Here is a 17,500-nt window from a genome sequence, read left to right on the forward strand (position 1 = left end):
CATTCCAAGACGGCATTCTATTAATGATAGACAACATCTATGTATTTTTTGCTGTATATACATACGGTATGAATTTTGGTTTCAAATTAAAATGCAGATATATATATATATATATAAAAAAAATGTTAATATTTATTGCTCTTCTAATATAAAACCTGTTCTTGCTGTTGGAAAATATAATGTTTGTGTTTTCATTTGTAACATATGTAAAGGAACCACGGTATGTATGTGAAAGGTGTGGAACAGATGACCCAATGGTCACCACTTTGCATATGGTCCTTCAACATGGATTTGGTTTTCAATTTACCAGCTCAATTGGATATAAACAGAAAAAGTAATGGGGGTTATGTATCTGTGACTGATATATTAACAGACCTAGTGATGGGGGTTATGTATCTGTGACTGATATATTAACAGACCTAGTGATGGGGGTTATGTATCTGTGACTGATATATTAACAGACCTAGTGATGGGGGTTATGTATCTGTGACTGATATATTAACAGACCTAGTGATGGGGGTTATGTATCTGTGACTGATATATTAACAGACCTAGTGATGGGGGTTATGTATCTGTGACTGATATATTAACAGACCTAGTGATGGGGGTTATGTATCTGTGACTGATATATTAACAGACCTAGCGATGGGGGTTATGTATCTGTGACTGATATATTAACAGACCTAGTGATGGGGGTTATGTATCTGTGACTGATATATTAACAGACCTAGTGATGGGGGTTATGTATCTGTGACTGATATATTAACAGACCTAGTGATGGGGGTTATGTATCTGTGACTGATATATTAACAGACCTAGTGATGGGGGTTATGTATCTGTGACTGATATATTAACAGACCTAGTGATGGGGGTTATGTATCTGTGACTGATATATTAACAGACCTAGCGATGGGGGTTATGTATCTGTGACTGATATATTAACAGACCTAGTGATGGGGGTTATGTATCTGTGACTGATATATTAACAGACCTAGTGATGGGGGTTATGTATCTGTGACCTATCTCGTGAGGCGATGTAAAATGCATTTTTTAGAAACTTCGGTAACTTTACGTGGACTAGTAGAACAAAATATTGTATTAAATCCTGACTAGTTCTCTTTCCAAGCTGTCTACCAAATCAAGTGTCAGCCTCTCCATTATGACATTGGGATTGACATTAAAGTCTCAGTATATTTGTTACAGCTACTGTATAATGTTGATATGTTGAATGGTCAGTCCTTAGTGTCCGTAGCTCTGTCTATGAATTTGAGAGTGGTTATATTTTCTCTAGGCCCGTCCCACATCGTTTTACCAAAAAAAGAGACGGGGGGTCACCAGTTTGTTATTGTTTTTAATGAAGGTTTCTAGCTTAAAATACACAATGAACCCCCTGAAAACAAGCATATCTTCAGAACAACACAACTGAGTGTATCGTGCTGCACATCACATACTGTAAAACTATTCGTATATTAAACAAACGTTGTTACGGACATGGAGGTTTTTGATCAACAACCGAACACCTAGTCATGTACTTATCACTGTAAAAGAAAAGCTATAGTTACACTGAGCAGACTGATGTGGACAGGATTCAATCTGATCTGCTTTGTCAATAATAATAGCGATCGGATTGAATCCTGCCCTGACGGATTATTAATTAATTGAATTTTATTTAACAATTTGTAAAACACATATATATATATATATATATATATAAGGGCGCTCCAGGTTGTGACGCTTCCACAGACAGTTTTAGAAAATCATTGAGAATAACACAATAAAGCTTAGGAGTATTTCCATTGGAGTCTTTGTGGTCCTAACGAATGACTAATGAAAGGTCTTTCAGTTTTTCTCTCCCTCTTTCTCTCTCGCTCGCTCGCTCACACACAAACACACTTGCCACACACACACACACACACACACAAAATAAATACGCAAAAAGATTCCGGTAAATATTCAAAATACATTCTTACGTCTGTACTGTTCCATTTTTCCAAAACGATGCAGGTACTTTGCTACATCAATCCTTCTCCTATTGGCTGTTTGAGAGCAGCCAACTGGGATAGACCAGGCACTGCAATCAGCATCCCAAATGGCACCCTATTCCCTACATAGTGCACTACTTTTGACCAGAGAGCCTCATAGGAAATAGGGTGTAACTGTAGAAGGAAAATGGTGTTATAAAAAAAATGAAATGTAATTTTCTCGTTCAGACCGTACTGGGTTGTCGTCACTTGACTGCTGCCCATTGGGCACAGACTTCAACGTCTATTCCACGTTGGTTCCACGTCATTGAAATGACGTGGAAAACAACGTTGATTCAACTAGTGTGTGCTTTCTCTGTGCCATTATTTCAGTCAGGTTGTGTGTTTTTTTTCTCTCTCTCTCTCTGTCTCTGTCTCTGTCTCTCTTTCTCTCTCTCTCTTTTCTCTCACTCTCTCACTCTTTCTCTCTCTCTTTTCTCTCTCTCTCTCTCTCTCTCTCTCTCTCTCTCACTCTTTCTCACGCTCTTTCTCTCTCTCGCTTTCTCGCTCTCTCCAGCCTCTCTCTCTCGAGCTTCTCTTTCTCTCTGTCTTTCTCTCTCTATCCCTCTTTAGCATTCTCTCTCTCTTGCTCTGTGTCTTACTGCCCCTTAATACAAAATACTCATTCTTCTGTGTGTGCAACAATGGATAAAATATTGTCTCTCTTTCTCTGTGTCTTACTGTCTGTGCTTTAACCTCCTCTCTTTCTTTCGCTCTTACACCCAAACCCCAAAGTCACAAAGTTTGTAACTCACTCCACTTTAGAGTTCTCCTCTCCTCCTCTCGCTCATCTCCTCCTCTCGCTCATCTGCTCCTCCTCTTCTCTCACTCATCTCCTCCCCTCCTCATCTCCTCCTCTGGCTCATCTCCTCCTCTCGCTCATCTCCTCCTCTCGCTCATCTCCTCCTCTCGCTCATCTCCTCCCCTCCTCATCTCCTCATATCCTCCTCTCATCCTCTCGCTCATCTGCTCCTCCTCTTCTCTCACTCATCTCCTCCCCTCCTCATCTCCTCCTCTGGCTCATCTCCTCCCCTCCTCATCTCCTCCTCTCGCTCATCTCCTCCTCTCGCTCATCTCCTCCTCTCGCTCATCTCCTCCTCTCGCTCATCTCCTCCTCCTCTTCTATCACTCATCTCCTCATCTCATCCCTCCTCATCTCCTCATCTCACTCATCTCCTCCCTTCTCGCTCATCTCCTCCTCTCGCTAGTCTCCTTCTCTCCTTCTCTCCTCTTGCTTATCTCCTCCTCTCGCTAGTCTCATTCTCTCCTTCTCTCCTCTCGCCCATCTCCTCCTGATCTCCTCATCTCCTCCTCTTGCTCATCTCCTCCTCTTGCTCCTCTCCTCCTCTCCTCTCACTCATGTCCTCATGTCCTCATGTCCTCCTCTTGCTCCTCTCCTCCTCTCCTCTCGCTCATGTCCTCATGTCCTCATCTCCTCCTCTCGCTCTCCTCCCCTCCTCATCTCCTCATCTCCTCCTCTCATCCTCTCGCTCATCTTCTATCACTCATCGCCTCCTCTCCTCCGCTCCTCCTCTTGCTCATCTCCTCATCTCCTCCTCTCGCTCATCTCCTCATCTCCTCCTATCTGCTCTCTCTCTTCCACATCTCTAGTCGTTTACTCAGAGATGAGGTTTGGTCATGTGTGCCGTTCTAACCACTAATGAATGACAGTCTTCCTGACATGGTTATATGATGTGGTTATATCTCGCTTGATTCCCTCTCCTAATAAGACTATATCATTTCACACCGTTTTCTCTTTATATACATCAGTAAAATGGGTTTCTTGGGATTCATAAACAAAAAATTATAATAATAAAAACAGAAAGCAGCTGACTAAAATATGAAGCTCTGCACTGTACACATTCTATAAGCTGAATAAACATTCTATCGCCAGGAAGCCTAAAAGTATCCTAATAAAAATTCACGATAGTCATCTTCATCTCTCTCCATCTCTAGTAATTCATTCACTTCCTGTGGATGAATCACATGTTGACCAACGGTATGTTTACAATGCGTACATGATTTACAGCGTAAATCCCTTTCTCTTCCTTTAGTCCTCTTTAAACAAGGTTATTTCTCATTCAATTGTACCATTTAGCTGCCGATGCTGTTCCTCTCTCTGTCCATATTATGTCAACTCTTTATGTTTTTTGTCCTGCATCTCCGCTTGGGTTGGATTTATTTACATCCTTCTCCCTTTCCTCTCCTCTCCCATCCCTCCATCACACCGTAGTAACAGAGCTGGGGGTTGTAGACCTCTCCTCTCCCATCCCTCCATCACACCGTAGTAACAGAGCTGGGGGTTGTAGACCTCTCCTCTCCTCCATCACACCGTAGTAACAGAGCTGGGAGTTGTAGACCTTCTTTCTCCTCTCCTCTCCTCTCCTCTGCTCTGCTCTGCTCTGCTCTGCTCTGCTCTGCTCTCCTCTTCTCCTCCCATCCCTCCATCACACTGTAGTAACAGAGAGAAGAGAATTATACACCTTCTTTCCATCCGGTGACCTGGATCCGTGAGCGAGTAGTTCCTGGATGGTGATCCAGTTATCCAGGATCCTCTTGTTCCTCTTCTTCATAAACTTCTTCTGGCTGAGGGCCAGGATACTGGGACTACAACCTGTCTCCCCCTGCAGGCCTGGAGGTCCTCCTGCAGCCTTCCCGTCCATAGTTCCCCCCGGTGGCTCTCTGTCTCCCTTCAGGTAGTCCAGCCGGCTCTGCATCATGAACTCACGGCGCTGCCGGTGCTCCCTGGCCCTCAGCAGCTGTTGTTTACGCTCCTCTTTCGACCAATAACGTCCCTGCTTCATCTCGCTGACCGCGTCGTCGTCTGTCGTCATTCCGCTGCGCTCTTCTCTGATCTTAATGGCCCGGGCTTTAAGGAGGCGGTCCCTCACTGGTCGCTTGGCAACGTAGCGTGTCCCGTCGCTACGGATCTTCACCTTGCGGATAAGATAAGATAATATGGTTAGCACAATAGGTTATAGGTGCATCAAGGCTATGGCAAAAGCAGGGTACATGCTTACAATTCCCAAAGATACAATTTAATTGCACAATGTAGGACGTATAGAATCAACAACTATCAATAAATAATGAACGGTAACACTTTACTTGACACCCAGCGGTGTTTATAACTTGTCATAACCTGTCATGATAGCAGACATAACTTGACATAACCTGTCATGATAGCAGACATAACTTGACATAACTTGTCATAACCTGTCATGATAGCAGACATAACTTGACATAACCTGTCATGATAGCAGACATAACTTGACATAACCTGTCATAATAGCTGACATAACTTGTCATAATAGCAGACATAACTTGTCATAACCATGTCATAATAGCTGACATAACTGGTCATAACCATGTCATAATAGCTGACATAACTTGTCATAACCTGTCATAACAGCAGACATAACTTGTCATAACCATGTCATAATAGCAGACATAACTTGTCATAACCATGTCATAATAGCAGACATAACTTGTCATAACCATGTCATAATAGCTGACATAACTGGTCATAACCATGTCATAATAGCAGACATAACTGGTCATAACCATGTCATAATAGCTGACATAACTTGTCATAACCATGTCATAATGTGATCATAACACTGTCAATACCAATATATTGACACCTGTTGTGACATATTGTGTTATTTTATGGCTGGTTATGACACCTACATAAGAGTGTCAAACCCCCCAACATCCTACCACACAAGGCAGAACATTCCAGTACACCGTAGCCTACTTCTCAACAGTATATTTATGTTATATAACATTTTCTGAAATTGACCATATTAAACTATCATTGTAATTTAGCAAACATTTCAGCAGCAGGACAAGACACCCTCTTGTTGACTGATGACTGTTATGAGGGCGTGTACTAGAGAGACTATCTGGCTTATTTGATTATGATGTCATAATGCTTCATGACAGTGTCATAAACTGTCATAACGCTTGTATTTTCTGACAGATAGGGGAAAAAAACATGACTGTAAACATAATTCCTGACAACAACAACAACAACAAAGGACTTCAGAAACAAACTTTAAAACGAAAGGAAACTTCTTGGCTGGAAAAAAATACGTTTGAATAAATGTGGGTTTTGACAGTCTTATGCAGTTATCTTAACCAGTCATAAAATAGCGCAATATATGTCACAACAGGTGTAAATATATGGGTCATGATGGTCTTATGACCATATTATGACAGGTTACGACAAGTTATGACAGCCGTTATGACATGGTTATGACCATGTCATAACGTGTTATAACACTGGGTGTCAAGTAAAGTGTTACCAATAATAAAATCTCAAATATCAACATTTTATGAAGGCCTTTCCTGCTGAAAGGTAAATATATAACCTGCAGTACCTTCCACTCCATGCGAGGTGCAGTCAGCCCCAGCTGCAGAGGGAGGTGTAGGGGGAGACCTGTGTGGCTGTCCTGGGCCTCGGTGCTGTCTGCTGGGGCACCACTAACACTCCTGGGACTGGCCTGACCACTGCTGCCCGCTGCAGCCCCTCTCTCGCCTAGACCCATCCCCAGGACCACGGCTCGGTCTACAGAGTCCAGGGAGTCGATCCGGACCACCGGGTCGCTCGACGGCAGCTGCATGCAGCTTTGGTAGCGTTTCGGTGCCGGAGGCCTGTTGCCTTGGCGACGCCGTGTGAAGTACGGGCTGGACTCTGCGGTTCGACCCCCTGACCTGTCGTGGTGTGTGGGGTTAGCTCTGGGGGACTTCCGTGGGGGTGTCGTGGTTGTTCCGCCATCAGCTATCCCCCTCTGTAATGATGACCCCACCCCGACAACATCATCCCCCCGGGTCAGAGACCAGAATTTAGGATGGACGGGGCTTGTGCTGGCATTGGTCATTTGGATCTGGTACTTCCTGCAAGAAAGAAAGAAAGAAAGAAAGAAAGAAAGAAAGAAAGAAAGAAAGAAAGAAAGAATACTCTCTCATAGGGAGAGAAAACAATATTGTTTTAACCAGCCTACTGATTTACAGGACATTATACAGCATAAGACAGACAACACTTCTACAGCGTATACAGAATCAATAGATGATCTATACAGTATCTATACAGAATCAATAGATGATCTATACAGTATCTATACAGAATCAATAGATGATCTATACAGTATCTATACAGAATCAATAGATGATCTATACAGAATCAATACAGAATCAATAGATGATCTATGCAGTATCTATACAGAATCAATAGATGATCTATACAGTATCTATACAGAATCAATAGATGATCTATACAGTATCTATACAGAATCAATAGATGATCTATACAGTATCTATACAGAATCAATAGATTATCTATACAGTATCTATACAGAATCTATAGATTATCTATACAGTATCTATACAGAATCAATAGATTATCTATACAGTATCTATACAGAATCAATAGATGATCTATACAGTATCTATACAGAATCAATATATTATCTATACAGTATCTATACAGAATCAATAGATGATCTATACAGTATCTTTACAGAATCAATAGATTATCTATACAGTATCTATACAGAATCAATAGATTATCTATACAGTATCTATACAGAATCTATAGATTATCTATACAGTATCTATACAGAATCAATAGATTATCTATACAGTATCTATACAGAATCAATAGATGATCTATACAGTATCTATACAGAATCAATAGATTATCTATACAGTATCTATACAGAATCAATATATTATCTATACAGTATCTATACAGAATCAATAGATGATCTATACAGTATCTTTACAGAATCAATAGATTATCTATACAGTATATATACAGAATCTATAGATTATCTATACAGAATCAATAGATGATCTATACAGAATCAATAGATTATCTATACAGTATCTATACAGAATCAATAGATGATCTATACAGTATATATACAGTATATATACAGTATATATAGATTATCTATACAGTATCTATGCAGAATCTATAGATGATCTATACAGAATCAATAGATGATCTATACAGAATCAATAGATGATCTATACAGTATCTATACAGAATCAATAGATGATCTATACAGAATCAATACAGAATCAATAGATGATCTATACAGTATCTATACAGAATCTATAGATGATCTATACAGAATCTATACAGAATCAATAGATGATCTATACAGTATATATACAGTATATATACAGTATATATAGATTATCTATACAGTATCTATGCAGAATCTATAGATGATCTATACAGAATCAATAGATGATCTATACAGAATCAATAGATGATCTATACAGTATCTATACAGAATCAATAGATGATCTATACAGAATCAATACAGAATCAATAGATGATCTATACAGTATCTATACAGAATCTATAGATGATCTATACAGAATCTATACAGAATCAATAGATGATCTATACAGTATCTATACAGAATCAATAGATGATCTATACAGTATCTATACAGAATCAATAGATGATCTATACAGTATCTACACAGTATATAAACAGTATCTATGGATTATCTCTGCAGTATCTATACAGTATCTATGGTTGTCTACACAGTATCTATACAGTATCTATAGATTATCTACACATTATCTATACAGTATCTATAGATTATCTACACAGTATCTCTACAGCATCTATAGATGATCTATACAGTATATATACAGTATATATAGAGTATATATACAGTATATATAGAGTATCTAAACAGTATCAATATGGTATCTACAGAGTATCTATTCAGTTTCTGTAGAGTATCTACACACTATATATACAGTATCTATAGATTATACACACAACATATATACAGTATCTATAGATTATCTATAGATTATCTATACAGTATATATAGATTATCTACACTGTATATATACAGTATCTATAGAGTATACATATACCATATCTATAGAGTATCTATACAGTGTCTATAGATTAACTACACACGATCTATACAGTATCTATAGAGTATCTATAGAGTAAATATACAGTATCTATATAATATCTACACAGTATCTACACAATATATATATAGACAGTACCTATACAGTATAAATAGGGCATCTACACAGTATATATACAGTATATATACAGTATCTATAAAGTATCGACACACTATCTATACAGAAAACATAGTATTTATATAGTATCTAAACAGTATCTATAGAGTATCTACACAGCAAATATATAGTATCTATAAAGTATCTAACCAGTATCTATAGACTATCTACACAGTATCTATACAGCATCTGTACAGTATCTATACATTGTCTATACATTATCTATAGATCATCTACACAACATCTATACAGTATCTACACAGTATTTCTACAATATCTCTACAGTATCTATAGAGTATCTACACAGTATTTTTACAGTATCTCTACAGTATCTATAGTATCTACACAGTATATATATAGATTATCTACACAATATCTATACAGTATCTAAAGAGTATATATACAGTATATATAGGTTATCTACACAATATATATATACGGTATCTATAGAGTATCTACACAGTATATATATATTATCTACACAGTATATATACAGTATTTATAGAGTATCTACACATTATCTACACACTATCCATACAGTATCTATAGAGTAACTATACAGTATACATATACCATATCTATAGAATATCTATACAGTATCTACACAATATCTATACAGTATATATAGAGTAGCTATACAGTAAATATACAGTATCTATAGAGTATCTATAGAGTATCTATACAGTATCTACACAGTATCAATGCAGTATCTATACAGTATCTATATATTAACTACATAATATGTATACAGTATATATAGAGTATCTATATAGTAAATATACAGTATATATAGAATATCTACACAGTATCTATACAGTAAATATACAGTATCTATACAGTATCAATACAGTATCTATATATTAACAACACAATATGTATACAGTGTCTATAGAGTATCTATATAGTAAATATACAGTATATATAGAATATCTACACAGTATATATACAGTATCTATACAGAAAACATACAGTATCTATAGAGTATGTACACATTATCTATATAGTATCTATATAGTAACTACACAATATCTCTACAGTATGTATAGAGTATCTACACCGTAATTCTACAGTATCTGTACAGTATCTATAGAGTAGCTATACGGTACCTCCACAGTATCTCTACAGTATCTATAGAGTAGCTATACGGTACCCACACAGTATCTCTACAGTATCTATAGAGTAGATATACGGTACCTCCACAGTATCTCTACAGTATCTATAGAGTAGCTATACGGTTTCTACACAGTATATACAGTATATTTACAGTATCTATTGATTATCTACACAATATCTATACAGTGTCTATACAATATCTATACAGCATCTATTCAGTATCTATACATTATCTCTGCAGTATCTATATAGTATCTATAGAGTATCTATACAGTTTCTGCACAGTATATACAGTATATTTACAGTATATTTACAGTATCTATTGATTATCTACACAATATCTATACAGTATCTAGACAGTATCTAGACATTATATACACAGTGTCTATACAGTATATATACAGTATCTATACAGTATATACACAGTATCTATACAGTATATATACAGTATATACAGAGTATCTACACATTATATACACATTGTCTATACAGTATCTACACAGTGTCTATACAGTATCTACACAGTAGCTATACAGTATCTACACAGTAGCTATACATTATCTTATACAGTAGCTATACAGTATCTCACAAGACATTACCTGTAGCTGTTGGGAGAGAAGGAACCATTCAGACTACCATGTCCTCCTCTCTCCCATCCCCGCCTAGACCCGACCTTGTCGGCCCGGTCTCGGCTGTGTCTGTTGGGGGTGTCCCCTCCTCTACCCTCTTCCTGGATGGACAAAGACAGAGGGAGTAACTCGGTGCTGAGCAGAGGGGTGCTCCTGCAGCTCTCTCCCCCTGTGTTGTAGGCGCTGGTGCTGTCTTTGTCCTGGTCTGGGTCTGGGTCGGATCTCTCCCGCTCAGGGAGCTCATTGATGTCCGATAGCTCGCGGTGGAGCTCGTTGGCGGGCTCCGGGTCTGTGACGTGGTCGGGGGCGGATTCAGGACCAGCGGGTAGAGCTCCACGGCCAACGACGTCCTCCTCCAGAAGCCACACCTTCATGCATCGTTCTCTCAGCTGTTGCATCTTTTGCACCCTCAAGATGTTGCGACACTTAAACTCGAGATGACGTAGTTCCTCCTCTAACAACGCCATCTCGTGTTGCGTCATGCTCTCGTTGCAGTTTACATCGACTTTTGAGTCACTCCCCCCTTCATCCTCACATATCTCGCGCTCCTCCTCGTCCTCCTCGGTCCCTGATCTTCCTCCCTGGCTTCTCTCTGCAAGCTTCCTGCTTCTTTCAAACTGACACCTGATCTCCAGTAGCTCCCTGTACCTCTCGCACTCTTCCTCAGTCAGACCCGGCATCATCATCATCATAAGTGGGTTGGGTACGTACCCTCCCAACCCCAACCCCGTCCCCGTCCCCAGCCCCAACCCCGTCCCCAAACCCCCTCCCAGTCCCTTTCCTCCATACAACCCCACCCTGGGCTGGGAGTCATTACTGAGGTGTATCTCTTGGAGGTGGGGCAAGGGGGACGAGGGTGTATTCCCAGGCCTGAACTTCCTCATGCTGCCTGGGGTGTTGGTTGTGTTGGTGTTTGGGGCGCTGGTCTGGTCGTCTCCCAGCAGGTCATGTTCAGAGGACTCGGCGTTGTGGGTGCTTTCGTCCGTACGGCCCACGCCACTGTCCAGCTCCTGACTGTTACTGGAGAGATGACCAGTATCATTTACAGTATCTACAGAATGGATACAGTATCTATACAATATCTACAGTATCTATACAGTATCTATACAATATCTACAGTATCTATACAGTATCTACAGAATGTATACAGTATCTATACAGTATCATATACAGTATCTATAGAATGTATACAGTATCTATACAGTATCATATACAGTATCTATAGAATGTATACAGTATCTATACAGTATCTATACAGTATCTATACAGTATCTATACAATATCTACAGAATGTATACAGTATCTATACAGTATCATATACAGTATCTATAGAATGTATACAGTATCTATACAGTATCATATACAGTATCTATAGAATGTATACAGTATCTATACAGTATCTACACAGTATCTACACAGTATCTAAACCGTTTTCTATACAGTATCTATGCAGTATCTACAGCATCTACACAGTATTTCTACAGTATCTATACAGTATCTATACAGTATTTCTACAGTATCTATACAGTATTTCTACAGTATTTCTACAGTATCTATACAGTATTTCTACAGTATCTATACAGTATCTACAAGCTGTTACTGGGGAGAAGAGAAGAAGCAGTAAGCAAATAGCCTGGAGAGGCAGCTTGATGTACTAGTCTGACGCAGGGGAGAGGAGCAGGTTTAGGACTATAGCAGCTTGATGTACACCCACTGGACAGGACGCTAGTCTGACGCAGGGGAGAGGAGCAGGTTTAGGACTATAGCAGCTTGATGTACACCCACTGGACAGGACGCTAGTCTGACGCAGGGGAGAGGAGCGGGTTTAGGACTATAGCAGCTTAATGTACACCCACTGGACAGGACGCTAGTCTGACGGAGGGTAGAGGAGCAGGTTTAGGACTATAGCAGCTTGATGTACTAGTCTGACGCAGGGGAGAGGAGCAGGTTTAGGGCTATAGCAGCTTGATGTACTAGTCTGACGCAGGGGAGAGGCGCAGGTTTAGGGCTATAGCAGCTTGATGTACTAGTCTGACGCAGGGGAGAGGCGCAGGTTTAGGGCTATAGCAGCTTAATGTACACCCACTGGACAGGACGCTAGTCTGACGGAGGGGAGAGGCGCAGGTTTAGGACTATAGCAGCTTGATGTACTAGTCTGACGCAGGGGAGAGGCGCAGGTTTAGGGCTATAGCAGCTTGATGTACACCCACCTGGACGGGACGCTAGTCTGACGCAGGGGAGAGGAGCAGGTTTAGGGCTATAGCAGCTAAGCTTGCCACTGATGGGCCCCTGAGGTGCCGCCAGTAGTTGCCAGAAGTCGGCCGGGAACTGCTAGTGTGTCATTAGATGCTCGCTAGCTGGGTTAAGGTTAGGGTCAAGTGTGTCATTAGATGCTCGCTATCTGGTTTAAGGTTAGGGTCTAGTGTGTCATTAGATGCTCGCTAGCTGGGTTAAGGTTAGGGTCTAGTGTGCTACTACATGTGGTGTAGTCTGTCCTCTGCCACGGTTGGCTAGAATGAGTACGCTATACTGAGTGGAGTTCAAAAGGTAGTCGCACTTAAAACCATGTACAAAGAAAAAAATATATATACAATATTTTTCTATATTTAATTGCGCTGTACTTGACTAGTGAACACAGAACATCACAGGTACAACATAATGTGCTAACAGAGAGTTAAGGTTTTGTCTGTATTCCGTCACCAGTGACATACAGGGGCCGATAAAGAAAGTTCAGCCAACTTTTAGAATTTCAAATATTTGTTTTCTAAATTCAAGACATTCGATTACATAGCATGATTTATTAAATATTTCCCCCCCGTGTAGTGTTAATTGGGATCTAACATGGCCGCCGTAGAATGTTGTAGTGTCATGTAAATGCATCATAATGCAGAAACGGCAACGTACCGACTCCGTGTATATATATATGGCTCTGATGCTGTACCAACCTGAGAGTGGTCAGACTAAGGATGTGGGTGGGGGTGTGTGGCCCCTCTCGGTAGAGGCTGGGCAGGTGGCAGGTGTGGAGGGCCTCAACAGTCATGCCGAGAGGCATCTCCATATCCACCTCCGCTGGGTCCCCCTGGTGCTCATTCTGGGTGAAGGAATGGTTGGTTGAGTTTTTTTTTTTTTTGTTCAAGGACACAGAAGAATGTTTTCCAGTGTTGTGGTCGAAGTGCGTTTGTTTTCAAAGATGGAAAAATGGCCAAAGTTGATTCATGTCATTGATTGTTGAAGGAGATGAGAGACGAAAAAGAACATAGAGAGAAGAAGGTGATATTACAACAAACATAAGACGTCTTACATTATATTTAGTTCCACACATAAAACATATTAATACCACTAGATGGCGACATAAACATTTAACACCAATTTGTTATATTTCCTGAAGTTCGATGATGTCATTTGAAATGTAAAATAAATATGGATCTTGATATTGAGCAAATTAAACTACAATGTTGTAGCTTTCTGTATTTGGGTCATTGACTTATCTGAAAGATAATTTCATGTAATTTAATTGAAATGTCACAAAGAGAAGAGCATAGATTTTTGTCTCATTTTCATGTTCATCAGAATTAGTATCAGAATACAGAGTACCAGTATATTTACACTAGTACCAGTATACAGTATATTTACACTCGTACCAGAATACAGTATATTTACACTAGTATCAGAATACAGAGTACCAGTATATTTACACTAGTACCAGTATACAGTATATTTACACTAGTATCAGAATACAGAGTACCAGTATATTTACACTAGTATCAGAACAAGGTATATTTACAGTAGTACCAGAAAAAGGTATATTTAGACTAGTACCAGTAACCAGTATATTTAGACTAGTACCAGTAACCAGTATATTTATACTAGTACCAGAATACTGTATATTTACACTAGTACCAGTATACAGTATATTTACACTAGTACCAGTATACAGTATATTCAGACTAGTACCAGTAACCAGTATATTTAGACTAGTACCAGAATACAGTATATTTACACTAGTACAAGTAACCAGTATATTTACACTAGTACAAGTAACCAGTATATTTACACTAGTACCAGTAACCAGTATATTTAGACTAGTACCAGAATACAGTATATTTACACTAGTACCAGTAACCAGTATATTTACACTAGTACCAGTAACCAGTATATTTACACTAGTACCAGAATACAGCATATTTACACTAGTACCAGAATACAGTATATTCAGACTAGTACCAGTAACCAGTATATTTAGACTAGTACCAGAAGACAGTATATTTAGACTAGTGTCAGAATACGGTATATTTAGACTAGTACCAGAATACAGTATATTTAGACTAGTACCAGTAACCAGTATATTTACACTAGTACCAGAATACAGTATATTTAGACTAGTACCAGAATACAGTATATTTAGAATAGTACCAGTATACAGTATATTTACACTAGTACCAGAATACAGTATATTTACACTAGTACCAGTATACAGTATATTCAGACTAGTACCAGTATACAGTATATTCAGACTAGTACCAGTAACCAGTATATTTAGACTAGTACCAGAATACAGTATATTTACACTAGTACAAGTAACCAGTATATTTACACTAGTACAAGTAACCAGTATATTTACACTAGTACCAGTAACCAGTATATTTAGACTAGTACCAGAATACAGTATATTTACACTAGTACCAGTAACCAGTATATTTACACTAGTACCAGTAACCAGTATATTTAGACTAGTACCAGAATACAGTATATTTACACTAGTACCAGTATACAGTATATTCAGACTAGTACCAGTATACAGTATATTCAGACTAGTACCAGTAACCAGTATATTTAGACTAGTACCAGAATACAGTATATTTAGACTAGTGTCAGAATACAGTATATTCAGATTAGTACCAGTAACCAGTATATTTAGACTAGTACCAGAATACAGTATATTTACACTAGTACAAGTATACAGTATATTCAGACTAGTACCAGTATACAGTATATTCAGACTAGTACCAGTAACCAGTATATTTAGACTAGTACCAGTAACCAGTATATTTAGACTAGTACCAGAATACAGTATATTTAGACTAGTGTCAGAATACAGTATATTCAGATTAGTACCAGTAACCAGTATATTTAGACTAGTACCAGAATACAGTATATTTACACTAGTACAAGTATACAGTATATTCAGACTAGTACCAGTATACAGTATATTCAGACTAGTACCAGTAACCAGTATATTTAGACTAGTACCAGAATACAGTATATTTACACTAGTACAAGTAACCAGTATATTTACACTAGTACAAGTAACCAGTATATTTACACTAGTACCAGTAACCAGTATATTTAGACTAGTACCAGAATACAGTATATTTACACTAGTACCTGTATACAGTATATTCAGACTAGTACCAGTATACAGTATATTCAGACTAGTTCCAGTAACCAGTATATATAGACTAGTACCAGTAACCAGTATGTTTACACTAGTACCAGAATACAGTATATTTACACTAGTACCAGAATACAGTATATTTACACTAGTACTAGTAACCAGTATATTTAGACTAGTACCAGTATACAGTATATTTACACTAGTACCAGTAACCAGTATATTTAGACTAGTACCAGTATACAGTATATTTACACTAGTACTAGTAACCAGTATATTTAGACTAGTACCAGTATACAGTATATTTACACTAGTACCAGTAACCAGTATATTTAGACTAGTACCAGAATACAGTATATTTACACTAGTACTAGTAACCAGTATATTTAGACTAGTACCAGTATACAGTATATTTACACTAGTACCAGTAACCAGTATATTTAGACTAGTACCAGTAACCAGTATATTTAGACTAGTACCAGAATACAGTATTTTTAGACCAGTACCAGAATACAGTATATTTACACTAGTACCAGTAACCAGTAAATTTAGACTAGTACCAGTATATAGTATATTTAGAGTAGTACTAGTATACAGTATATGTACACTAGTACCAGTAACCAGTAGTACCCAAATACAGTATATTTAGACTAGTACCAGTATAGGGTATATTTAGACTGGTATCAGAATATGTTGCATTCAGACTAGTATATTATAATCCCCCCTCCCATCCTACACCCCCTTAATCCTAATTTAATCACTATTAGCGAGACTACATAGTGAGATATCATATGGTAGGATTGTGGTATTGGTGTGGTGTGGTGTGGTGTGGTGTGGTGTGGGTGTGGGTGTGGGTGTGGGTGTGGGTGTGGGTGTGGGTGTGGGTGGGTGGGTGGGTGGGTGGGTGTGGGTGTGGGTGGGTGGGTGGGTGTGTGTGTGTGTGTGTGTGTGTGTGTGTGTGTGTGTGTGTGTGTGTGTGTGTGTGTGTGTGTGTGTGTGTGTGTGTGTGTGTGTGTGTGTGTGTGTGCGCGCGCGCGTGCGTCTGTGCCTACTGGCTGGTTGTGTGTGTGTCTGTGCATGCTGTGTGTCTGTGTGAATATATAGCTGTGACCTTGAAGCAACAAAATGGGACATTGAAGATAAACCTGTCTCTTCCTCCTACATTTCCTCTCTATCACATCCCTCCACACTTCCCTCTCTATCACCCGTTCACCTGTCTCTTCAATATTTCCTCCCTCCGTCCCATACCCCCTACCCTTCTTTATTCAATGCTAGAATAA

At 39.0% G+C, this 17,500-nt stretch overlaps 2 protein-coding genes across 8 annotated transcripts in view; one reads left to right on the top strand and one right to left on the bottom strand.

Annotated features, from left to right (window-relative positions):
* LOC129829448 (IQ motif and SEC7 domain-containing protein 2-like) overlaps nt 1-180 on the top strand; it is a 294,773-nt gene extending 294,593 nt beyond the window's left edge. For all 6 annotated transcript variants that reach the window (XM_055891147.1, XM_055891149.1, XM_055891148.1 and 3 more), the window contains one exon: nt 1-180. This exon is cut by the window's left edge and continues 8,553 nt beyond it. The gene's annotated coding sequence lies outside the window, so the exon portion shown is untranslated.
* Nucleotides 181-1,338: 1,158 nt separating this feature from the next.
* The window catches only part of LOC129829449 (PDZ domain-containing protein 4-like), a 60,995-nt gene continuing 44,833 nt past the window's right edge, over nt 1,339-17,500 (bottom strand). Inside the window, exons 8-11 of one of the 2 annotated variants that reach the window (XM_055891154.1) lie at nt 13,774-13,919; nt 10,799-11,842; nt 6,401-6,917; nt 1,339-4,957 (exon numbers count right to left, since the gene is read on the bottom strand). In XM_055891154.1, coding sequence (XP_055747129.1) covers nt 4,469-4,957; nt 6,401-6,917; nt 10,799-11,842; nt 13,774-13,919 — 2,196 coding nt within the window. In that variant the 3' untranslated portion in view covers nt 1,339-4,468. Of the gene's footprint in view, nt 4,958-6,400; nt 6,918-10,798; nt 11,849-13,773; nt 13,920-17,500 lie in introns of both variants that reach the window. The other variant, XM_055891153.1, reaches the window with a different exon arrangement.

Source organism: Salvelinus fontinalis, chromosome 31, assembly GCF_029448725.1.
Source record: "Salvelinus fontinalis isolate EN_2023a chromosome 31, ASM2944872v1, whole genome shotgun sequence".
Taxonomy (NCBI): Eukaryota; Metazoa; Chordata; class Actinopteri; order Salmoniformes; family Salmonidae; genus Salvelinus; species Salvelinus fontinalis.